This window comes from Mixophyes fleayi, chromosome 6, assembly GCF_038048845.1.
Source record: "Mixophyes fleayi isolate aMixFle1 chromosome 6, aMixFle1.hap1, whole genome shotgun sequence".
NCBI lineage: Eukaryota > Metazoa > Chordata > Amphibia > Anura > Limnodynastidae > Mixophyes > Mixophyes fleayi.
Window position 1 is genome coordinate 3,645,375 of NC_134407.1, and position 26,447 is coordinate 3,671,821.

General features: G+C 44.1%; 1 protein-coding gene and 1 long non-coding RNA gene across 5 annotated transcripts; one reads left to right on the plus strand and one right to left on the minus strand.

Moving 5' to 3' along the window:
- Positions 1 to 214: 214 nt before the first annotated feature.
- Positions 215 to 7,415, minus strand: TRUB1 (TruB pseudouridine synthase family member 1). Its single transcript, XM_075215605.1, has 8 exons — positions 7,244 to 7,415; positions 3,796 to 3,888; positions 3,526 to 3,581; positions 2,881 to 2,962; positions 2,482 to 2,554; positions 2,068 to 2,207; positions 1,574 to 1,630; positions 215 to 1,030 (listed from the first exon to the last, which is right to left on the minus strand). Exons 1-8 carry the CDS (start codon positions 7,359 to 7,361, stop codon positions 831 to 833), a joined length of 819 nt encoding a protein of 272 aa, XP_075071706.1. The 5' UTR covers positions 7,362 to 7,415; the 3' UTR covers positions 215 to 830.
- Positions 7,416 to 7,420: 5 nt separating this feature from the next.
- Positions 7,421 to 25,492, plus strand: LOC142160718 (uncharacterized). Of its 4 annotated transcripts, none has more exons than XR_012693290.1 (5): positions 7,421 to 7,462; positions 16,740 to 16,896; positions 23,855 to 23,912; positions 24,866 to 24,962; positions 25,119 to 25,492. It is a non-coding gene; the product is annotated as an uncharacterized LOC142160718 (long non-coding RNA). The 4 variants fall into 4 exon arrangements; XR_012693292.1 differs by lacking the exon at positions 7,421 to 7,462 and adding an exon at positions 13,092 to 13,112; XR_012693291.1 differs by lacking the exon at positions 7,421 to 7,462 and adding an exon at positions 13,242 to 13,277.
- The last annotated feature ends 955 nt before the right edge of the window (positions 25,493 to 26,447 follow it).

Here is a 26,447-nt window from a genome sequence, read left to right on the forward strand (position 1 = left end):
TTCTTGATATAATATGCTGTGTGACGCTCACAAACATTTAATAACAATGTAGAATTTATCCCACTTCTGAGGGACAATTATTTTTTTTTTTTTCTGGAACACTTAATGTTTGGATTAAATCCAGTTTGACCACGTTTGTGTAGCTGGTCTTGTGACACTCAGATCGTCTCTATTCCCAGACTACACTTTTAAACAGACTGTTAAGTTACAGACATTTCTGTAAACACAGAATTTATTTTTTTTTTTTAAAAAAAAAAAGATCTTTGAAATTAGAATTAAACACAAAATAACCACAGGAAAAAAATAAAACCATTCTAGCAGAACGGTATGGTCTGATACAGAACACCTTCACTCTAAAACAGATCGCAGAGGACTGACCACAGTGCAGGCTCAGCAGAGGGCAGTGAACATGCCCCAACCTGCCTTCCGTGACATCACCTTGTCAGAATGCTGACAGCTATTGTTTCAGAAATTACAGAGAAGCAACCAAGAAGGGCAAGTGGGCCATATAGGGTTCAGTATTATGAGGAATTGAATGGTGGTGTTTAAAACTCCAAAAGGGAAACACCTGGTATGCAAAATTATAACAAATTACTTTTCATTTTTAAAGAGAAAATTATGCACAAGTCTCTGTAAATCGCCTTTTCCAGGAATCAGCGAGCGGAGCACGGTGTCTATAACCCGTCTATATGGTGTTCCGTGGAATGTTCCTCTACCCGCCGTCCGAGCAGTGACCTTACTTGCCCGGGACACAAGGCATCTGGGGATTGATGATAGTATAGCGAGTAGTGTGCTCATTCTCTTCTCCTCTGTGAAGAGCGGTTGGTGCGTCACACAAGAGGGGCTTCATTCTCCCCAGATTTCAGCCGTTTAGCCCCCTGCCCTGCCGGCAGGAGATGAGCGTATTCCTTCAGTGACCGGGTGACTGCAGCGATGTCCCATCCGTCCTCTCTCAGGGCATGTTCATCCAACGTGAAGGGCCCCTGCTTGGTTCGGATAAGGTCCTTGACGCTGGCACAACTGGATAAAGCTGTAGGAGGGAGTGAATGACAAGGACTCTGGCAGTACGGGAGGATTTTATTTACAATTATTATGGATTAGAAAAAGATTCATTATATATGGGATAACGTACAACCTGCTGTAATTTATAAGTCACCCAGGAGGATCTGCCATCATAGAAAGGAACAAGACAGCAGAGGGGGGACTTTTATACAGGTCGCGGATCTCTGAGGTGACTTCTAATGTCCGTAATAAGTTACAGCAGATGGTACACACAAGTGATGACATCAGAACTCACCATTTATAGAGATATTACTTACAGGAGTTTATACACAATAACATGACTTGTATATTAGACTAAAGGACTAGAGGTAACACAGATATGTTCCGTTACATACAGTAACCCGATAATAAATCAGTTAGGCCCAAACACCTGCTGTTTAGTAAAAGTTACAGGAGGGTATAAAAAAAAAAAAAAAAAAAAAAAAAAAAGAAGTTATTTTCTTTGCTGCACAGCTCACAAATATGGTGACACCCCCCCCCCCCCCCAAAATAAAATAAAAGATGATCTTACCTTTCCCAATGTCGCTAACCAGACTCCTAACATAAAAGCCGCCGCCGCACTCAACATCTGTCGGTACAAAGTTGTAGGCTGGTTACACTTGCAGAAGACACATATGAAATATAAACACTGTTCTAATATCGCATCGTCCTAGCTCTGTCTTCTTATAAAATGTGCAATCAGCAAACTTGATAACAGCCTCCTGCTTTTCCTTTGCCTATATTATAAAACATTAAATCAAAACAGGATTCTTGTTATTTCTCCTATGATTCAATCACAAATCGTGATTTGTGCTGTGATTTATCCTCGGAAGGTTATTTGAGACAATAAAAAGAACAATGTGAATAGTCTCGTTGGCCTAAAGGTCATTATCATCATAATACAGAGTACGGGAGATATGGTGTGCCATAAACCACACGGCTCAGTATCTCTCTGCATTACAAAGCCTGACTTATTCAGCAATCATTTACCAGAGATCTATGTGAGATCCCGTGGGAAGACCTTACCAAGAGTAAACAGGGGAGGCTGGAAATCCGTCACTGTCAGCTTGTAGACGACCACCGACCTGGCAGGCTTTGGTGCCACCTCTGCCCCTTCTCGTAGCAGACAGGACAATCTCTTCCCATCCTGCTTTAGGGCAGAGAAGCTGGAAGACAAATAAATAATGTAGTAATGTTTCGACACTGGCTTCATCCATCATCCCCGTCCCTGCCAGCCAGCATCAAAATCAATCAAGCTGAGGGGGACTTAGCTGCTGTGCCCGACCGCTAGGGGGGGACTTAGCCGCTGTGCCCGACCGCTAGGGGGGGACTTAGCCGCTGTGCCCGACCGCTAGGGGGGGACTTAGCCGCCTGGAGGACGCAGTTCTAACCAAAAAGGTATATCTGTCAATAATGTAAATGATCAATGCTTATACTTACAGAGGAGGGACTTGCATGATGTCACCTATGAATGTTTTGACCACGTCCTCCAGGTCTTCTCTAGTGATGTGATCTGCAGAGGGAATAACAGAGGACAGATATATATCAGACATATATAAAACAGTACTTATCAAAGCCATCTTTGAGGTCACATGATAAACATATGGCACATATTATATATCCTTGTTAGATTGTAAGGATGTTACCTACAATTCCCCTGCACACCCTCTGACCCTTCCACCCCCTTCTCATATGAATACACAGAAGAGATACATAGAATACACATTTACTGCAATACGTTATATTACAGCTATAGATTCCCTTTGGTACATTTTTTCCCTCATCTATTGGTTACCGGTTGTGGTCCCCGAAACCGTGATGTTGTAGAGCAGGGCGTACCGTAAGGCTTCTCTTCAGTTACAGCACCGGAAGCGTCCAGTGTATCTGTGGCTTTGCCCAGCTCCCCAACAGCGGTGTACTTCTGTAGATGGAGAAACATGTATGTGGGAATTCTCACACGCATGTACACTGTATACATACATGGACAAAAGCAATGAGAATAAGCCATGATAGCGATTGGGGAATGATTTAGAGGTTTACTCTGCACAATGATCCTGTCTGGATTAAGTGTAAGTGGCCTGAGGGTAAAATCATGTTGTGTCGCCGCAGACGTATCAGACGAAATGACTCCTCTCCTCGGACAATTCGGTCACGGTGACTACGGTGACTATTGTTCTCTTATCTGTTCTGCAACAACTCCTTTGTCTTTTTCAGCAATAACAATACCCTGAGAGAATGTGTTTTGAATTCAAGAAACCAGAGCTTGATTTTTACCATTTCTTGTGCGATGATAATATTGTGATCTACAACAGAGATATGCCCAACAGATGGCCCTGCTGACCTCCTAAACTGACAGATGACCTCCACCATCCCTGACAACCTTCACAGACTATACTGTGTGACACTGTGTGAGCAGGTCAGTACAATGTATGCAGCCACTTAGACAACAGATGGAGTGTATGTAACGTATTGGTCTACCCTTACCTTGGTCCCAGTGAGCATTACACCCAGCATCTTCGTACCATCTCCAATGCCAACCACTGATGAGGAGAAGAGGAGAAGAGGTTCAGGGAAGAGCTCACAGTAAACAGAACCTCAAGTAGGACAAATAACACACAGAATGCAGAGTATCGGGTAATACATAGTGACAGGATGACTTTATAATGGATACAGACCAGATTCATCTACTTCCCACCCTGAACGGACAGATATATGTCTTCTGTATAGTTACATATACTCGGGGAATAAACTTACCCAGCACACCGGAGGCCGTGCAGTCCAGGGTCCCTCCGTGCCCAATTTTCAAGGTCTGCTTCCTTTTCTTTGTTTGTTCCTTCAAACCGGCTTCTACAAAATAGATACAAGTATAGACTGACTATATAATTCCTAATATACACAGTCACTGTCAGTGACACAGGAATGATATCATATACATAGTCAGTGACACAGGAATGATATCATATACATAGTCAGTGACACAGGAATGATATCATATACATAGTCAGTGACACAGGAATGATATCATATACATAGTCAGTGACACAGGAATGATATCATATACATAGTCAGTGACACAGGAATGATATCATATACATAGTCAGTGACACAGGAATGATATAATATACATAGTCAGTGACACAGGAATGATATAATATATATAGTCAGTGACACAGGAATGACATAATATATATAGTCAGTGACACAGGAATGACATAATATATATAGTCAGTGACACAGGAATGACATAATATATATAGTCAGTGACACAGGAATGATATAATATATATAGTCAGTGACACAGGAATGATATAATATATATAGTCAGTGACACAGATGACATAATATATATAGTCAGTGACACAGGAATGATATAATATATATAGTCAGTGAAACAGGAATGATATAATATATATAGTCAGTGACACAGATGATATAATATATATATAGTCAGTGATACAGATGATATAATATATATATAGTCAGTGACACAGATGATATAATATATATAGTCAGTGATACAGATGATATAATATATATAGTCAGTGACACAGATGATATAATATATATAGTCAGTGACACAGATGATATAATATATATAGTCAGTGACACAGATGATATAATATATATAGTCAGTGATACAGATGATATAATATATATATAGTCAGTGATACAGATGATATAATATATATAGTCAGTGATACAGATGATATAATATATATATAGTCAGTGACACAGATGATATAATATATATATAGTCAGTGACACAGATGATATAATATATATAGTCAGTGACACAGGAATGATATAATATATATAGTCAGTGACACAGATGATATAATATATATAGTCAGTGACACAGGAATGATATAATATATATAGTCAGTGACACAGATGATATAATATATATAGTCAGTGATACAGATGATATAATATATATAGTCAGTGATACAGATGATATAATATATATATAGTCAGTGACACAGATGATATAATATATATAGTCAGTGACACAGGAATGATATAATATATATAGTCAGTGACACAGATGATATAATATATATAGTCAGTGACACAGATGATATAATATATATAGTCAGTGACACAGGAATGATATAATATATATAGTCAGTGACACAGGAATGATATAATATATATATAGTCAGTGACACAGATGATATAATATATATATATATATAGTCAGTGACACAGATGATATAATATATATATATAGTCAGTGACACAGATGATATAATATATATAGTCAGTGATACAGATGATATAATATATATATAGTCAGTGATACAGATGATATAATATATATAGTCAGTGATACAGATGATATAATATATATATAGTCAGTGACACAGATGATATAATATATATATATAGTCAGTGACACAGATGATATAATATATATAGTCAGTGACACAGGAATGATATAATATATATAGTCAGTGACACAGATGATATAATATATATAGTCAGTGATACAGATGATATAATATATATATAGTCAGTGATACAGATGATATAATATATATAGTCAGTGACACAGATGATATAATATATATATATATATATATATATATATATATATATATATATATATATATAGTCAGTGACACAGATGATATAATATATATATATAGTCAGTGACACAGATGATATAATATATATATATAGTCAGTGACACAGATGATATAATATATATATATAGTCAGTGACACAGATGATATAATATATATAGTCAGTGATACAGATGATATAATATATATATAGTCAGTGATACAGATGATATAATATATATAGTCAGTGATACAGATGATATAATATATATATAGTCAGTGACACAGATGATATAATATATATAGTCAGTGACACAGGAATGATATAATATATATAGTCAGTGACACAGATGATATAATATATATAGTCAGTGATACAGATGATATAATATATATATAGTCAGTGATACAGATGATATAATATATATATAGTCAGTGACACAGATGATATAATATATATAGTCAGTGACACAGATGATATAATATATATAGTCAGTGACACAGATGATATAATATATATATAGTCAGTGACACAGGAATGATATAATATATATATAGTCAGTGACACAGATGATATAATATATATAGTCAGTGACACAGGAATGATATAATATATATAGTCAGTGACACAGGAATGATATAATATATATAGTCAGTGACACAGGAATGATATAATATATATAGTCAGTGACACAGATGATATAATATATATAGTCAGTGACACAGGAATGATATAATATATATAGTCAGTGACACAGATGATATAATATATATATATAGTCAGTGACACAGATGATATAATATATATATATAGTCAGTGACACAGATGATATAATATATATATATAGTCAGTGACACAGATGATATAATATATATAGTCAGTGATACAGATGATATAATATATATATAGTCAGTGATACAGATGATATAATATATATAGTCAGTGATACAGATGATATAATATATATATAGTCAGTGACACAGATGATATAATATATATAGTCAGTGACACAGGAATGATATAATATATATAGTCAGTGACACAGATGATATAATATATATAGTCAGTGATACAGATGATATAATATATATATAGTCAGTGATACAGATGATATAATATATATATAGTCAGTGACACAGATGATATAATATATATAGTCAGTGACACAGATGATATAATATATATAGTCAGTGACACAGATGATATAATATATATATAGTCAGTGACACAGGAATGATATAATATATATATAGTCAGTGACACAGATGATATAATATATATAGTCAGTGACACAGGAATGATATAATATATATAGTCAGTGACACAGGAATGATATAATATATATAGTCAGTGACACAGGAATGATATAATATATATAGTCAGTGACACAGGAATGATATAATATATATAGTCAGTGACACAGATGATATAATATATATAGTCAGTGACACAGGAATGATATAATATATATAGTCAGTGACACAGATGATATAATATATATATATAGTCAGTGACACAGATGATATAATATATATATATATATAGTCAGTGACACAGATGATATAATATATATAGTCAGTGTCAGGGACATAGTAATGATAATATAATAATAATAATATGGGACATATGTTGTCACCTCTCAGCAGCCGCATCTTCAGGTCACTCAGCAGCTGGGCGGAGGTCGGGCCCCGCGGTTTGTAGACCGGGAAGAGGCCGCTCAGTGACAGCAGCCTGGACGCCTTCTCTGCAGCCATGCTGGAAGAGACCACACCCCCTCAGTCAGGTACCATCACACGTCATTGTGACATCACCAAGTCATGTGACTGCAGTGGTCACATGGTACCCATCAGACACAGTAAGTAGTACACAGAGGTCACATGACACACCGAGGTCACATGACAGAGTGCAGTTGCTACTGATGGATATCGTCCTGTTCCTGTTCCTGTGCTGTGCAATGGAGAAAAAGGAACACGTGTGATTACAGCTGCTGGGCAGAGAGGGACACTTGTGATTACAGCTGCCGGGCAGAGAGGGACACGTGTGATTACAGCTGCTGGGCAGAGAGGGACACGTGTGATTACAGCTGCTGGGCAGAGAGGGACACGTGTGATTACAGCTGCCGGGCAGAGAGGGACACGTGTGATTACAGCTGCTGGGCAGAGAGGGACACGTGTGATTACAGCTGCCGGGCAGCACAGTAGCCTAGTGGTTAGCACTTCCGCCTCACAGCACTGGGGTCATGAGTTCGATTCCCGACCATGGCCTTATCTGTGTGGAGTTTGTATGTTCTCCCTGTGTTTGCGTGGGTTTCCTCCAGGTGCTCCGGTTTCCTCCCATACTCCAAAAACATACTAGTAGGTTAATTGGCTGCTATCAAAAATTGACCCTAGTCTCTGTCTGTCTGTCAATCTCCCTCTTTGTCTGTCTGTGTCTGTGTAAGTGTGTGTATCTATATTAGGGAATTAGACTGTAAGCTCCAATGGGGCAGGGACTGATGTGAATGAGTTCTCTGTACAGCGCTGCGGAATTAGTGGCGCTATATAAATAAATGATGATGATGATGATGATGATGATGATTACAGCTGCTGGGCAGAGAGGGACACGTGTGATTACAGCTGCTGGGCAGAAAGGGACACGTGTGATTACAGCTGCTGGGCAGAGAGGAACACGTGTGATTACAGCTGCTGGGCAGAGAGGGACACGTGTGATTACAGCTGCTGGGCAGAGAGGGACACGTGTGATTACAGCTGCTGGGCAGAGAGGGACACGTGTGATTACAGCTGCCGGGCAGAGAGGGACACGTGTGATTACAGCTGCTGGGCAGAGAGGAACACGTGTGATTACAGCTGCTGGGCAGAGAGGAACACGTGTGATTACAGCTGCTGGGCAGAGAGGGACACGTGTGATTACAGCTGCCGGGCAGAGAGGGGCACGTGATTACAGCTGCCGGGCAGAAAGGGGCACGTGATTACAGCTGCCGGGCAGAGAGGGACACGTGTGATTACAGCTGCCGGGCAGAGAGGGACACGTGTGATTACAGCTGCCGGGCAGAGAGGGACACGTGTGATTACAGCTGCCGGGCAGAGAGGGACACGTGTGATTACAGCTGCCGGGCAGAGAGGGACACGTGTGATTACAGCTGCTGGGCAGAGAGGGACATGTGTGATTACAGCTGCTGGGCAGAGAGGGACACGTGTGATTACAGCTGCTGGGCAGAGAGGAACATGTGTGATTACAGCTGCTGGGCAGAGAGGAACATGTGTGATTACAGCTGCTGGGCAGAGAGGGACACGTGATTACAGCTGCTGGGCAGAGAGGGACATGTGTGATTACAGCTGCCGGGCAGAGAGGAACACGTGTGATTACAGCTGCCGGGCAGAGAGGGACACGTGTGATTACAGCTGCCGGGCAGAGAGGGACACGTGTGATTACAGCTGCCGGGCAGAGAGGGACACGTGTGATTACAGCTGCCGGGCAGAGAGGAACACGTGTGATTACAGCTGCTGGGCAGAGAGGGACACGTGTGATTACAGCTGCTGGGCAGAAAGGGACACGTGATTACAGCTGCCGGGCAGAGAGGGACACGTGTGATTACAGCTGCTGGGCAGAGAGGGACACGTGTGATTACAGCTGCCGGGCAGAGAGGGACACGTGATTACAGCTGCCGGGCAGAGCGGGACACGTGTGATTACAGCTGCTGGGTAGAAAGGGGCACGTGATTACAGCTGCTGGGCAGAGAGGGACACGTGTGATTACAGCTGCTGGGCAGAGAGGAACACGTGTGATTACAGCTGCTGGGCAGAGAGGGACACGTGTGATTAAAGCTGCTGGGCAGAGAGGAACACGTGTGATTACAGCTGCCGGGCAGAGAGGGACACGTGATTACAGCTGCTGGGCAGAGAGGAACATGTGTGATTACAGCTGCTGGGCAGAGAGGGACACGTGATTACAGCTGCTGGGCAGAGAGGGACATGTGTGATTACAGCTGCCGGGCAGAGAGGAACACGTGTGATTACAGCTGCCGGGCAGAGAGGAACACGTGTGATTACAGCTGCCGGGCAGAGAGGGACACGTGTGATTACAGCTGCCGTGCAGAGAGGGACACGTGTGATTACAGCTGCCGGGCAGAGAGGGACACGTGTGATTACAGCTGCCGGGCAGAGAGGGACACGTGTGATTACAGCTGCTGTGCAGAGAGGGACACGTGTGATTACAGCTGCTGGGCAGAAAGGGACACGTGATTACAGCTGCCGGGCAGAGAGGGACACGTGTGATTACAGCTGCTGGGCAGAGCGGGACACGTGTGATTACAGCTGCTGGGTAGAAAGGGGCACGTGATTACAGCTGCTGGGCAGAGAGGGACACGTGTGATTACAGCTGCTGGGCAGAGAGGGACACGTGTGATTACAGCTGCTGGGCAGAGAGGGACACGTGTGATTACAGCTGCTGGGCAGAGAGGAACACGTGTGATTACAGCTGCTGGGCAGAGAGGAACACGTGTGATTACAGCTGCTGGGCAGAGAGGGACACGTGTGATTAAAGCTGCTGGGCAGAGAGGGACACGTGTGATTACAGCTGCTGTGCAGAGAGGGACACGTGTGATTACAGCTGCCGGGCAGAGAGGGACACGTGTGATTACAGCTGCCGGGCAGAGAAGGACACGTGTGATTACAGCTGCTGTGCAGAGCGGGACACGTGTGATTACAGCTGCTGGGCAGAGGGGAACACGTGTGATTACAGCTGCCGGGCAGAGAGGGACACGTGTGATTACAGCTGCCGGGCAGAGAGGGACACGTGTGATTACAGCTGCTGGGCAGAAAGGGGCACGTGATTACAGCTGCTGGGCAGAGAGGGACACGTGTGATTACAGCTGCTGGGCAGAGAGGAACACGTGTGATTACAGCTGCTGGGCAGAGAGGAACACGTGTGATTACAGCTGCTGGGCAGAGAGGGACACGTGTGATTTTAGCTGCTGGGCAGAGAGGAACACGTGTGATTACAGCTGCTGGGCAGAGAGGGACACGTGTGATTACAGCTGCTGGGCAGAAAGGGACACGTGATTACAGCTGCCGGGCAGAGAGGGACACGTGTGATTACAGCTGCTGGGCAGAGAGGGACACGTGTGATTACAGCTGCCGGGCAGAGAGGGACACGTGATTACAGCTGCCGGGCAGAGCGGGACACGTGTGATTACAGCTGCTGGGTAGAAAGGGGCACGTGATTACAGCTGCTGGGCAGAGAGGGACACGTGTGATTACAGCTGCTGGGCAGAGAGGAACACGTGTGATTACAGCTGCTGGGCAGAGAGGGACACGTGTGATTAAAGCTGCTGGGCAGAGAGGGACACGTGTGATTACAGCTGCCGGGCAGAGAGGGACACGTGTGATTACAGCTGCCGGGCAGAGAGGGACACGTGTGATTACAGCTGCTGTGCAGAGGGACACGTGTGATTACAGCTGCCGGGCAGAGAGGGACACGTGTGATTACAGCTGCCGGGCAGAGAGGGACACGTGTGATTACAGCTGCTGGGCAGAGAGGGACACGTGTGATTACAGCTGCTGTGCAGAGAGGGACACGTGTGATTACAGCTGCCGGGCAGAGAGGGACACGTGATTACAGCTGCTGGGCAGAGAGGAACATGTGTGATTACAGCTGCTGGGCAGAGAGGGACACGTGATTACAGCTGCTGGGCAGAGAGGGACATGTGTGATTACAGCTGCCGGGCAGAGAGGAACACGTGTGATTACAGCTGCCGGGCAGAGAGGGACACGTGTGATTACAGCTGCCGGGCAGAGAGGGACACGTGTGATTACAGCTGCCGTGCAGAGAGGGACACGTGTGATTACAGCTGCCGGGCAGAGAGGGACACGTGTGATTACAGCTGCCGGGCAGAGAGGGACACGTGTGATTACAGCTGCTGTGCAGAGAGGGACACGTGTGATTACAGCTGCTGGGCAGAAAGGGACACGTGATTACAGCTGCCGGGCAGAGAGGGACACGTGTGATTACAGCTGCTGGGCAGAGAGGGACACGTGTGATTACAGCTGCCGGGCAGAGAGGGACACGTGATTACAGCTGCCGGGCAGAGCGGGACACGTGTGATTACAGCTGCTGGGTAGAAAGGGGCACGTGATTACAGCTGCTGGGCAGAGAGGGACACGTGTGATTACAGCTGCTGGGCAGAGAGGGACACGTGTGATTACAGCTGCTGGGCAGAGAGGAACACGTGTGATTACAGCTGCTGGGCAGAGAGGAACACGTGTGATTACAGCTGCTGGGCAGAGAGGGACACGTGTGATTAAAGCTGCTGGGCAGAGAGGGACACGTGTGATTACAGCTGCTGTGCAGAGAGGGACACGTGTGATTACAGCTGCCGGGCAGAGAGGGACACGTGTGATTACAGCTGCCGGGCAGAGAAGGACACGTGTGATTACAGCTGCTGTGCAGAGCGGGACACGTGTGATTACAGCTGCTGGGCAGAGGGGAACACGTGTGATTACAGCTGCCGGGCAGAGAGGGACACGTGTGATTACAGCTGCCGGGCAGAGAGGGACACGTGTGATTACAGCTGCTGGGCAGAAAGGGGCACGTGATTACAGCTGCTGGGCAGAGAGGGACACGTGTGATTACAGCTGCTGGGCAGAGAGGAACACGTGTGATTACAGCTGCTGGGCAGAGAGGAACACGTGTGATTACAGCTGCTGGGCAGAGAGGGACACGTGTGATTTTAGCTGCTGGGCAGAGAGGAACACGTGTGATTACAGCTGCTGGGCAGAGAGGGACACGTGTGATTACAGCTGCTGGGCAGAGAGGAACACGTGTGATTACAGCTGCTGGGCAGAGAGGGACACGTGTGATTACAGCTGCTGGGCAGAGAGGAACACGTGTGATTACAGCTGCTGGGCAGAGAGGGACACGTGTGATTACAGTTGCTGGGCAGAAAGGGACACGTGATTACAGCTGCTGGGCAGAGAGGGACACGTGTGATTACAGCTGCTGGGCAGAGAGGAACACGTGTGATTACAGCTGCCGGGCAGAGAGGGACACGTGATTACAGCTGCTGGGCAGAGAGGAACACGTGTGATTACAGCTGCCGGGCAGAGAGGGACACGTGTGATTACAGCTGCTGGGCAGAAAGGGGCACGTGATTACAGCTGCTGGGCAGAGAGGGACACGTGTGATTACAGCTGCTGGGCAGAGAGGAACACGTGTGATTACAGCTGCTGGGCAGAGAGGAACACGTGTGATTACAGCTGCTGGGCAGAGAGGGACACGTGTGATTTTAGCTGCTGGGCAGAGAGGAACACGTGTGATTTTAGCTGCTGGGCAGAGAGGAACACGTGTGATTACAGCTGCTGGGCAGAGATGGACACGTGTGATTACAGCTGCTGGGCAGAGAGGAACACGTGTGATTACAGCTGCTGGGCAGAGAGGGACACGTGTGATTACAGCTGCTGGGCAGAGAGGGACACGTGTGATTACAGCTGCTGGGCAGAGAGGGACACGTGTGATTACAGCTGCTGGGCAGAGAGGAACACGTGTGATTACAGCTGCTGGGCAGAGAGGGACACGTGTGATTACAGCTGCTGGGCAGAGAGGAACACGTGTGATTACAGCTGCTGGGCAGAGAGGAACACGTGTGATTACAGCTGCTGGGCAGAGAGGGACACGTGTGATTACAGTTGCTGGGCAGAAAGGGACACGTGATTACAGCTGCCGGGCAGAGCGGGACACGTGTGATTACAGCTGCCGTGCAGAGAGGGACACGTGTGATTACAGCTGCCGGGCAGAGAGGGACACGTGTGATTACAGCTGCCGGGCAGAGAGGGACACGTGTGATTACAGCTGCTGTGCAGAGAGGGACACGTGTGATTACAGCTGCTGTGCAGAGAGGGACACGTGTGATTACAGCTGCTGTGCAGAGAGGGACACGTGTGATTACAGCTGCTGTGCAGAGAGGGACACGTGTGATTACAGCTGCCGGGCAGAGAGGGACACGTGTGATTACAGCTGCCGGGCAGAGAGGGACACGTGTGATTACAGCTGCTGTGCAGAGGGACACGTGTGATTACAGCTGCCGGGCAGAGAGAGACACGTGTGATTACAGCTGCTGTGCAGAGGGACACGTGTGATTACAGCTGCCGGGCAGAGAGGGACACGTGTGATTACAGCTGCTGTGCAGAGAAGGACACGTGTGATTACAGCTGCCGGGCAGAGAAGGACACGTGTGATTACAGCTGCTGTGCAGAGCGGGACACGTGTGATTACAGCTGCTGGGCAGAGGGGAACACGTGTGATTACAGCTGCCGGGCAGAGAGGGACACGTGTGATTACAGCTGCTGGGCAGAAAGGGGCACGTGATTACAGCTGCTGGGCAGAGAGGGACACGTGTGATTACAGCTGCTGGGCAGAGAGGGACATCCTATAAGTTCACCGACCCTCCTCCTGCTCTATACTCCTGCTCTATATCCTGTTAGTCCTTCAGTTTAGATTAATTGCCCAGCGTGGCAGGGCCTATTCTTTTATTACTGGGGAGGTCTCCAAAGTCTGCGACTGAAGTGTCACAGCGTACAGCACGGATGACTGTGCGCTGCTTGGAACTGGGGATCAGAGGTACCAAGATGGTGCTTCCACTAATCCCCCCCCCCCCCACCACCCACCCACACTCACAATGCTGGATGCCTCTGCAGGACCCGGCCATAGTCCCAGGCAGTGATTGCAGGAATGGCAGTCACTGCTTCACAGTACTCTGTAGGACGGCAAGAATGTGAGTGTTAATCTTTCCCACCACAGTGCTGGAAGATGGGTTTAGCAAGTCGCTGAGGGCCACAGGAATGGCTACCGCTTAGTGTTGGGGCAGGCTTCATGTTTCCTTAAGGGACCTGGGTCATGTGGGGGATACTGGGTATATGTAAGCCCCCACTAGGCACTGGACTGGTGGAGGGTGCGTCCTTTTGAACAGCTACCAATGCATTCTTCTTTCCCTTCCCTGCACTTTCTCCCCGGTGGCCTGTCCCTCCATGTGTGCAGTCACCGAAACAGCAGCCATCTCGAATCACCAGCACTACTTTTCTCTGTCCCTCCATCTTGAGGTAATAGGTTCTTTGGGTTTTACTAAGTGGTTAGTCCCAAAGATTTATTGGGCTTTAGGGCTGCTTTGCAGTCTCATTTTTCTGTGATTGTGTGCTGTCTTGTATCTATCTGTGCTCATCATGTCAGATAGGGGGAGATCATTGAGGGCTATGGCTGAGGTAACTTCTATGACAAAGTTTTCCTGTCCCAGCTGAAACTCTAAATGCCTGGGCTAGGTCACTAACCAACTCTATGACTTAGATTGCTCAGCTAGTCAGTTCTCTTCGCCTCTTCAGGGAGTCTGGCTTGTTCGGTGCCTGTATTGTTGGTCCAAGGGCCTGTGGAACCTGTGGTGGCAGCCTGGTTTTGGTGTCCTCCTTTTTGGAGAGGTGGGTGCACCTGATGCATGATTGTCCAAGACAACCACCACCCCAAGTCCTAATGCAGCTTTGCCTAATGATGGTGTGAACCATAAGGTTGAGGGCAACCTTAAGTCTTTTTTTGGGACGGCAAGAGCCTCCTCAAGCCCCACTTTGGCCTCTGCTTGGGTGACCAGGGTTGTGGAATGCTGGTCTGAGCAGCTTACTGAGGGCTTCTTAGCTGGCAATCCGTGATCTAAATTGCTCCTGTTGGTGGAGCAGATTCCGAGAGCTACGGAGTATCTGGGAGAGGTGGTCCTGGACAATGGATTGATTGAGGCATGGATATCTGCCTCTGTCATTTTGGATTGTTGGGCTTTCCGGCTTAAGTCCTGGGAGGCTGATGTGGAGTTTAAGAAGACTTGAGTCACTTCCTTTTTCTGTGGGTGTCATGTTTGGGCTGTAGCGAGGCAATATTATTAGTTAGGTGACAGGATGAAAAAGTGCTTTCCTTCCTGTTAATGTACCAAAAGCTAAGGTGACCCTTTTGTTTCTCTCGTCTGCAAACCTAATCTGCTAGGCTCCAAGTCTGCTGATAAGAAATCGGCTTGAGGCGTTCTCCCCACCCACGATCGCTGACGTTTGAGCCTGTATATTCCTCTTTAGGGTTAAACATAAATTGAAGGCCTATCAGGAGAGTGGTATGGGGTGGTAGAGTTACGGTGAACTTCTAGGATGGTGTAAAGTGGCCGTATGACTGGTCCGTACACTATACCCCAATGTTTCCCAGTGTCTCCCAGTGGACTAAGATAAAAGGATTTATCGAATGTATAAAAACCCTATTATTTTTTGTTTTCATTCCCTGATTATTCTTTCAGAAATAAGGCGTCGCAGTGCTCCGCAGCGCCGTACAGTAGGGAAAACGGGACATACATAAAACAGGGACATACAAGGTAGACAAAATATATGCAGACATGAAAATGAAGGGTATGGGGGACCCTGCTCATTAGAGAGCTTACATTCCAAGTGGAAGAGGGCACAGCTGAAACAAGAGGAGCGAGTGTGGCTCAAAGTGGGGATTGGGACATTTGTGAGGGTGCATTAGTGTGAATAGTGTTATCGAGAATGAGGTCACCTCTAAAAAAGAGATGGGTATTCAAAGAGCATCTAAAGATTTGTGGGAAAGTCTGATTGGGCGTGGTAGGGAATTCCAAAAGTGGGGAGCAGCACGGGAGAAGTCTTGTAGGCGGGAGTGAGAGGTGCTTATCAGAGATGAGACAAGGCGCAGGTCTGAGGTAGATCTAAGAGGGCAGGAGGGAGAGTAATTTGATATGAGATTTGACTTGTATGCAGGGGTGGTGTTACTGAGGACTTTGTAGGTAAGGGTGAGTAATTTGAATTGGATTCTTGTACTTCAAAGCATTTTTTGTTAAATACTGTCCACATTGCTGCAATGATATCTTGGTCCCCTACAATCCATTCAAATAGCTGCTGCAGGAATAACCTCTCTACTCTCCATCATTAATTACTATTCTCCTACTGAAATCATCTTGTCTTTAATTTTAATTATCTTTTCACTACAATAGTATGTAGTGCTGTCCAACCCATTTCCACTTGTTATATCAATTATCACAATCTCTGTACATACCAACCCTCTGCTCACGCTGACATTTTTGTTTTGTTTTTTACCTTCGCTCTCAGGACTACGACCCTTCTTGAATGCTGACCCTGGAACTCTTTAACAGAATGTCTGTCCAGTATCGTCTCTAACTGCAGGACCCTGCTGAGAGCTCACCTGCTTAACAAAGAGTTCAAATAGTGCTTGTGACTCGCTTCTCCCAGAGCTGCGCTCCACAAGGTAAAAGGACACTATTAATTGTTTTATTTCTACTCTCGAACTTGATTTATGAAGGGGGGGCACAGAGAGTGATTTATGAAGGGGGGGACACAGAGAGTGATTTATGAAGGGGGGGGGACACAGAATGATTTATGAAGAGGGGGACACAGAGTGATTTATGAAGGGGGGGACAAAGTAAAGGTGCACATGTGACATGGTGAAGGGCCGCAGTGGTATGATGAAGGGGCCTAAGTACCTCTTACATTATATGTGGGAGATGTATAATAATAGTATTTAGTGTCACCTCTCAGGGTCAGTATATAATTAGAGATGCTCGGGCTCGGTTCTCTGAGAACGGAGCCCACCCGAACTTTGAAAACGAGGCAAAACGTCATCATTGCGTGGTTTGTTCTGGTTTTGGATTCTATAAGTACCGTCCTCCTCGGCGATCCAGCCCCATTTCACAGAGACACACAGAAGGGGTAGTACGGTTCTTGGCAGTCTCTAGTGCAGTTGAACAGCATCATATCTAAATCAGAAAGAGGAGGGGTGGCAGTTTCTTAAAAGTTACCAGTGAGATTCTACTGAGTTACAGCTCACACAGAAACAGGAGAGGTCCGTTGCTGCATTGCTAATTGTCATTGCTGAAATAGAAATAATAGGGCTGTCAGTGTTCTTCAAAATCTGCAGTCACATTGTACTGTGCCATAGCTCATACAGAAACTGGAGGGGTGGCAGTGTCCTTGTCACTCTCCAGTCACATTGTTCTTGACACTCTCCAGGCTTCAGTCACATTGTTTTTGTCATTCTCCAGTCTTTAGTCACATTGTTCTTGTCACTCCTCAGTCTCAGTCATGAGGAAACTTATCCCTCATGTGCTGAAGCCTATGTTCAAGTGCACAGTGGTTTTAAGTCAGGGAAATAAAAATGTTTAAAAAAAGCTTGCTCCCTATCTCTCTCCTCACCTTTGGGTAGGGGCACGATCTCCTTTATCTACAGCTTAATTCTCAATGCACCCTTACCTCAAAGTGGCAGGCATGAGAGGGAGTGGGAGAGGGATCTAGGGCCCCCCCGGAGGAGGATTATTGGGAAATCATAAGGGATCAAGTCGCCACCAGCTCTATTTCCACCTTGGTGAAGGAGAACGCATATAAAGTATACTATAGGTGGTACTACACACCTGACAAACTCACTAAAATGTTCCTCTCTAGTTCATCATTATGTTGGCGGGGTTGTGGCCAGATGGGATCTTTCTTACATATTTGGTGGTCCTGCCCTAAAATATCCTCCTTTTGGGATCGAGTTAGGACCCTCCTCTCCTCCCTCCTCCCATGCCCTGTCCGTAAAGACCCATGGTCTTTTCTTCTCTGTTATCCTCTTATTGATGATGATAGACAGTCTGCAAAATTGGCTTCCCGTGTCCTTGCAGCTGCACAATGTCTAGTAGCTAAGTCTTGGTAACAGGTTGAACCCCCCACTATGGCGGCCCTGCGATCCTATATTTGGTTTATTGCCCAGATGGAACAGATTACATACCACCTGCATGGTAAGGATGATACATTTCACCAGATTTGGGCTCCTTGGCTTTACCTATAGCCCCATACCTTGTGTAACATCTCCTTCCTTCTAAGAAGAATTCCCTTTTTATTTATTTATTTATTTATTTGTCTCTCTTCTTAAAAAGAGGAAGGGGAAGGATAGTGATGAGGAAATGTAAGGATAAAGGGAAGTGTGTGCTATTTCTCTTTCTTTCTCGGTGACGACCAGTACCCCTCTCCCCGACTTTATTGTTATAAAATGTTATAGCATTCTGAATATTCTGGATAACAATTGTATACTTACCTGTCTGTTTAATGACAACCTATTGTTGTCTTTGATATTTGCTACTCAAATACTTTCAACACCAGTGACATATGCCCATGATCTGTATTATTCTCTGTTTTTGTTTCTATTCCTGCAAATGTACTAATTGTTGATTGTTATCTGTACATCATTGCTATTTTTCAAAATAAATAGTTAAAAAAAAAAAAAAAAAAAGCTTGCACTTTTTTAAAGAAGAATCATCTCTCTAATAAAGGTGAAAGTTTACTGTAGAAAAACATAAAATTGCCAACATGCCATTCTACCCAAAATATTAACAAGCATACCAGCATCAGCTAGCTCCCTTCTCTCAGCTAGATTCCACTACCTGCAATCTACACTGTCCTCATCGTCGTCCTCATCGTCACCCTCATCAGAGTGTACATCATCCTCACACAATACTAATTCATCTCTGCTGGAATCTACCATTACAGAAGTCTCTGTACTTTGATGTAATTGCCGGTAATGTCCTTCCCTGTGGAGTTTATAGTTCATTTTACATAAGAGCTGTCACGATTTTTGGGCAATTCTCTTAGACTAGACCAAATGTCAAAATGTTGTGCTGACTCATCTGCATCACCACTGGGTGTCTTTGAAAAGCTAAGTTTTTCCTAGCAGCAGTTGCCAAAGAACCTCAGGGAGAATGAGTCATCGTGTCTTGTACCACTTGAGCTGTGAGCTTGCTGACCAGGAGCTCATTGCATCTCTTGAGATCTGCAAAACGTCATTTCTGTGATTTTGTCTTTTTGCAAAACTCTGGCGAATTGTGAATATATAGTCCGCCCTCAGTCTCTCAAGTGCCATTTTAGAACAGGCAGCGTGTGGGGAGGAGGTTAGCTGTGGTGCTCTGCTCATAAAATAGCATTAGGGGTGAACTAGGGACATAGGAAAGCAGTAGAATCCTGTCATTATTGTAAAGCAGTTCTGTAGAGAATAGTCAGCTACAATAGTTTGCAGATCAAAGGCTTTTAATTTCAATCTTAATACACTTTACTGAGACTAGTGGCTACTGGTTGTTAATGCATTGCATTGCATATATTATCATCATCATCATGTATTCCTATAGCGTCAATATAATCTGTAGCGCTTTACAATTGGGGATTACCTACTCTCCCGGAATTCCTGGGAGGCTCCCTAATTTTGGGAAGTCTCCCGAAAGAGTAAGCAAACCTCCCGGATTTGCCGAAATTCACGGGACTGAATGGCGGGGCGGGGCTTAATCACATCATTAAGCCACGCACCCACTATTCAATGCCGTGAATTTCGGCATTATGTAGTGGTGGCAGGGCTATGTTTCCGCGACGACATCACCACGCCCCCTCCTACCCCCGTCATATGACTTAACCCCATGTTGGCATGTGTGGCATACATCTAATAGTAATAGAGCGTATATACAGACTGAGTTAGATGGATATTATTCTGAACTAACTAGTATATTCTTTGAGAAAAACTGTGTTTTGCTGTCAGATTATTAGAATCCAAATTACAAATAGATTTCTTTCTTTTAAACTTGAAAATCTTTCTAGTGGAAGTAATCTTCAGTGACAACTGAAATAATTTAGAAAAAAAAAATGGGTGTTTGTATGTGAAATTTAGCAGCAGTTGCACACCCCCAAAAGAAGCTATATATCCTGATATTTTATATTTTTCAATACTTGTCTATCTTGGAAGGGTCATTCAGTGAAATCTATATTTAAAAAGGCTGTTGTCAAGGTCCGCACGCTGCAGCACAGCCCAAAAAACGTTATACATTCTAATCTTTTCTACTTTTCAATACATTTATATTCTGGAAGGGTCATTCGGTGAAATCTATATTTAAAGAAGTCGGTTAGTGAGGATCAGCACGCAGCTGGACCCCCCAAAATAACTATATATTCACATTTTTATATTTTCCACTACTTGCCTGTTTTGAAAGGGTCATTCAGTGAAATCTATATTGGAAAAAGGCTGTTTGTGTGTGAGGGTCAGCAGATAACATTCCTTCCTTACCCTATCTCATTGGGCATCTAGAAGTAGCTCCAATCTGCTCCAGTAGTATTACTCCTCTTGTCCACCATGGCTCACTGTACAGATTAGGAGCAGCCCAGTACCAGTACTGGCAGTAGTACTACTGTTACAACCTCTACTAGTTAAAGTAGATGCGGCAAGAAAGTTGACAAAAGCGTCCTCAAAATCCAAACACTATTTGTCAAATTCAAACTCAAAGAAGCTATCAGCTCTTAATGTAAAGAGGAGGATTAAGATGGAATTTTCTGATGAATGTGGCGATTTGTCCAAAAAAAGCAAAATAGATAACATTTCATATACCACCCTCAGTGGCAAAACAAGGCTCAGACTATGTTAATTTTTCGCTAGTAGGGTTCCTGCTACTGCTGGTAATGGTATATGCACTAGAATGGCCATTCCAAACCAGAGTGCCCAACGCGGTCGTGTATCTTTCTCAACCTCACATGCACCACCTTGTCGCTCAGAGTGTGCGTCTGTTACTGACACCTCCAAAACAGACAAATCAGTGCCTGGCGATAACGCTGAGGTTGAAGAACAACTTGGGCTCTCACAGAATTCTGAGGAGAGTCTAAGGAGGGCATCCATGAGTGTGAGTCTGAGGTTTCAGATTTAGACACATTGTAAATGTGAGGATGGGTAGTAGTAGTGTTAGTGTTAGAAATTGAGGCGACTACTATGGAAGTTACAAATGTGCAAGAGAATGAGGGGGATATTTGTGGATCTGAAAATGAATGTGTTGTACATGGACGAGATAATGAGGAGGATTATGATTGTGTTGAGGTAAGCCAGCCACCAGTGTTACCACCAGCAGTTACCCATGATAAGCGCATTATCATGCCAGGGCATAAGATGGAAATGGCAGCAGCCCAGCATCATTTACCAGCCGAATGGATAGACACTAGCAATCCTCACCGGTATCAACACCTTCATCATTATCCTCCCCATTATTAGTACGTACTAGTCCAGCATCCAACTATAAAATTCCAAATAACTCTCCTAATGCAATCCATGATTCCCAAGAAACATCCTTGCATGCTACAGCTGCTGCTGTGGGGGAGAAATCTATACAGAAGAGGAGCAAGGCAACTAAGTATTTTACACAATCGTCTGTGAAGCAGGTATTTGCAAGTGGAAACAAGTATAACAGCGTCATCCTGTTGCACAGCAGATCACTAAAGCCATGTTAGCATAGGATGTGCGCCCAATTTCCGCCATCAATGTAAAACGTTTTAGACGATTAGTTGAGGTCATGTGTTCACGCTATAAAATTCCATCTCGATTCCATTTCTTCGGAACATCAATTTTTCACCTGTACTGTGAAGCAAAAAAGTCGTTCAGTCCCTAGAAAATACCATTGCTTTAGTGACTAGAGCAGGGGTCGGCAATCCCCGGCACTGGCACGTGGACCACTTCTGTCTGGCATGCCGGACCTGCAGCTGTCTCACTAAAGCAGCAAATGATGGACGAAACGGAGCTTCTGCACATATGGAGAGTTTTTTATATGTTTCTATATATACTCCCCTCTCTTAACCTGTAATATATATGTGAATTTGTATATATTGCCTGTATTTATACCCAGATGCTAAGCGAAGTGGAGCGCCAAGTGTGTCTGTTTGTTGTTATATATATATATATATATATATATATATATATATATATATATATATATATATATAGAGCACACCTGGGCTTGACTAGATTTTAGCCAGCAGTTACAGTGGGGAGTCTCCGGTCACTGTACAATTACTATGGGACTTATAAGTTATAGTTGGCTGTGCAGCCAACCCTGCTGCAGTATCAAGCTCTATGAACGCTATAAAATAGGGATTTGCGCTATTTATACAACCAGTTACCATAAGCACCTGGCCCCCATACTTCTGCATGGGAGAGCTTATTATTTATCAAGCTGTGCAGCAGTAATTTTAGTGCTGCGCTGCTTGGTTATCACTGGCGGCGCCATAACGTTTACAGTAACATGAAATTAATCTTTTCTTCAACCCTGTTACACATACAGATTCTGGTGACGTGCCACCCATGCACAAACTACACACAAAGCTAAAAGTTCCAACTGGTGGTGCAGGACACGCTCCTGGGCGGTACTAGGTACTAGATACGCCCACGGCTAGAGCTAGACACGCCCTTTGGACAGAGCAGGACACGCCCCCTTTGACAGTGCGCTGCGTCTAGGTGCTACTTGCACAATCTCCCTGAAATTAATTTTTCAATAGTAGTCAAGTATGTCTCAGATAAGCCTTTATTTACAGTTTATGTGATATGTATTCCCTTATCTGCATCCTCTTAGCACACGTTTATTTAACTGTGCTTTCCTATCTGAGAAACATCCATTCTTTTTATTTTAATATAAATACATGTTTATACATATCTCACAAGAATCTTTCTTTTGGACCCCCAATTCACCGGTCATTTTATAGTTTATTACAGCTTACATCCTTTATATTAGGTTGAGTGTTAATGTTTTTGAGTGTTAGTAGCTGTATTTTATTATAACTTGAACCCAGAAGTATGCGGAGAGGCATGGGTAATTCTCTGATTCATTAAGAAAAAGTGCAATTTAAAAAATTAAATCTTAAGTGTCCCTCAATAGCCTATTGACATGTTGGGAGGTTTGGTTTATGTGTCAAATTAAAAAACAAAGACCTATACATTAGGAACCATGGGCATTCACAAGAAAACCTCGCACGACCACTATTAGAACTTTTTTGTCCTAATATTTGTTTTTAAACTAATAACATGCAATGCCCAAAACATTGAAACATGTAAATATTGTTGGGGCCACTTTAATTAGCAAATAATGGCTGCGAGGTCATATTAGGTCATAATGTATAGAACATCATTATGATGTCATGCTGCAAAATACTATATATTAGGCCCTCCAGGCTGTTACAAGTCTAAAACATCAAGGACCAACTACCTGTTTACACAATGGTAAGTAAAGCTATGCAGAAATTACTAGCAATATAATTATTAATTATTAGAATAAACCTCTATCAACTGTATGTAGGATTGAAGCTGACATCTTTGATAGTGTAACTTTTGTGCCACACATTGCAATACCAATATGTATTCATATGTATAATTTTACTATTTTTAGGACTTTGATGATCTCGATGTAATTAATTTCGATGAATATGATTGGACCAAGAAGAATGGTAAGCATAGTGGTTAAAGTTCTGTAATTGTATTAAACCCTGAATTCTTCCCCTCTGGCATTTAAAAACTATATCAATGAACAGGGACAGACTTGAGCAGGAAAAATAATAATAATAAAAAAAAACATTCAGAAAAGGAATTTGTTATATCTCCCCATCTAGGAAGCAGCCACAGCCCTGGGGGGCTCACTTCTACTGTAGCCCCCAGATAGACACATCTATAATATAAATGTCTAGTGGCGTGTGTTAGTCTGTGTGTGTGTGTGTGTAAAAAATAAAACCAAGCTGCAGCGCCACCTGCTGGGCAGAGTTATACACTGACCTACTAAATTCTTAGTGTGTGTGGGAAAAAAAATTCAGAAAGGGCTGAAATTTGGTATACTAAGATGTTTTTAATTTGTTAATTTAATTTGTTAATTGTAAAAGTGTTTATAAAGATTTAAAAAATATATATATATATATATATATTTCTTGAAGGAGAAGTGACAGTTGGGAGTGGTTGGTGGTGGCCGGGGGTGACAGTGGGGAGTGGTTGGTGGTTGCCGGGGGTGACAGTGGGGAGTGGTTGGTGGTTGAGGCCTGGGCTATGGCCCAAATGCATGACAAGAACCTTTTTAACACCTTAAGTAGCTTGATTTGACTAGAATGCATGAGTATCATGCACGGGTTAACTTGTAGATATATATTAGGCTAGTTGTGGGAGGATGTTTATATTGGAAGATCAGTCAAGTGTTTTGGACCCCAGAGGGTAAATGTATCAAGCTGTGCCCATGTGCATGCTGCCACTTGTAGTCCCACAAGTATGTACTTTAAATGATGCTGAAAATATTAAGTGTTGCCACATCAGAAAAAAGTTTCTGTTTCTGTTGAATCTCGGGCGAGTTTCTGTTCTAAACAGGCAATTGGAGATCTCAAGACACCAGTATGACTCTTATTTTGCATTTTATCTATAGAAAAACCTTCTGGGACCATAATAAGCTTCTGGAAAAAACTTTTCATGAAGAACGAGTATAAAGAAACACTTTATCAACGGCTAAAAGAGCCTCCAAAGTAAGTTAAAAATCTAGTACAAATGTACACACTTCCAACCCCTTTCCCAGTGTCTTCCCCTCACAGTATATATATGTATGCCCTGCTAAAATGTCTGTAATGTGCACATGGCTCCCTAGACCTTTGTCATTTACCAGGTTTCTCTTCATTTTGCAGGAAGAACTCCAAGAAAAAGAGGAACAAGAGGCATGCTAAGTAACACCTAAGCATCAGAGAGCCGCCCGCCTTTGTAATCAGTGAAGTAATGCTGCGGAGAGAGTACCCACCTTGTTCAGGTGTAAGTACGGGCTAATCCCCATACTTGCACCTGAAGAAGGCAGGTACTCTCTCCGCAGCAACACCACCCTTCACTCCACCAAAATTCACTCCACCAGGATGGGACGCCTACCGATACCAGCGGCGGCACGTACCAGCGGCGGCACGTACCAACGGCGGCACGCACCAACAGCGTCACATACCAAAGGCGGCACGTATCAACGGCGACACGTATCATCATGAACCGTTAGACTCTGGATCCTACCCTACCTAACCGTGATATAACCACTGACCCCTGTGTCCTCCCCACCCACCATCAATAAAAAGCAATTACAATATGTGGGACTGATTCTTTAGATAGATGAGTGTAGTAGTGTAGTATACAACACATATTGTCCATGCTGATAATGTGTCCAGGATGCAGTGTTATGGTGCTGTGTGTGTCTTTATATGACTCAGGTCTTGCAGGTGAGTGGGAGCTAGGTGGGAATGACTGAATATGCAGCAGCTGTGAGTGGGCTTGTGGATGTGGAGGGATAAGAATGTCTGGGAAGTAATATACTGAGGGAACGGTCTTTAAAGTGTTTGTGCGTGGGGGGGGGGTAATAGTATTAATGAGGGAAACACAAATAAAGGGGCGTCGCTGATGTGCCATTGAGAAACATTATTGGGGAAGTAACTGTAACGGGCGAATTGGGAACTGAAAGAGGCCCTGGAAAGAATTCTTGAACTGGCCCCATGTGGTCGGGACCAAATCAGCTGTAGGTGGGGCCAAAACAAAAGTAGGCGGGATTTAGAACTACTAGAATTTGGTTGCAGTAACATTTAGGAAACCCCATATGTGATGACTTAAGACACAGTGGGTCATTTCTAAAGCAATGCAGGAAAATGCTGCCAGTCCTGTGTTATAAAATGACATGAATCCTTTTACATGATCTACGACTGGTTTATGCCTCTGTGCTCCAACTTGTTTAGTTGCTACTAACACATACTTCCAATATTCCCTTCATAGAAACATATGTGACTGCGTTTAATAAGTTTAACTATTACGTAACATGTTGGCACAATCGTATCTCATCAGTCTGCCAGAGCAGCATATGAGACCTCACCGCTCTGTAGCATCTTCCCCTGACGTCATGAGATGCAAAGTACCAGACAAACCTTTCTCTATAATATATAAAATGTGCACTGTGTGTGTTTCAATAAATGCATTAGACATAATCCTTATAA

Coding starts and splice junctions, on each gene's coding strand:
- TRUB1 (XM_075215605.1), bottom strand. CDS start 7,361: ATGGCTGCAGAGAAGGCGTCCAGGCTGCTGTCACTGAGCGGCCTCTTC. Junction 1,631..2,067: donor GCCTCCCCTGTTTACTCTTG/GTAAGGTCTTCC, acceptor TTGTACCGACAG/ATGTTGAGTGCGGCGGCGGC. Junction 1,031..1,573: donor GGTTAGCGACATTGGGAAAG/GTAAGATCATCT, acceptor TCCCTCCTACAG/CTTTATCCAGTTGTGCCAGC.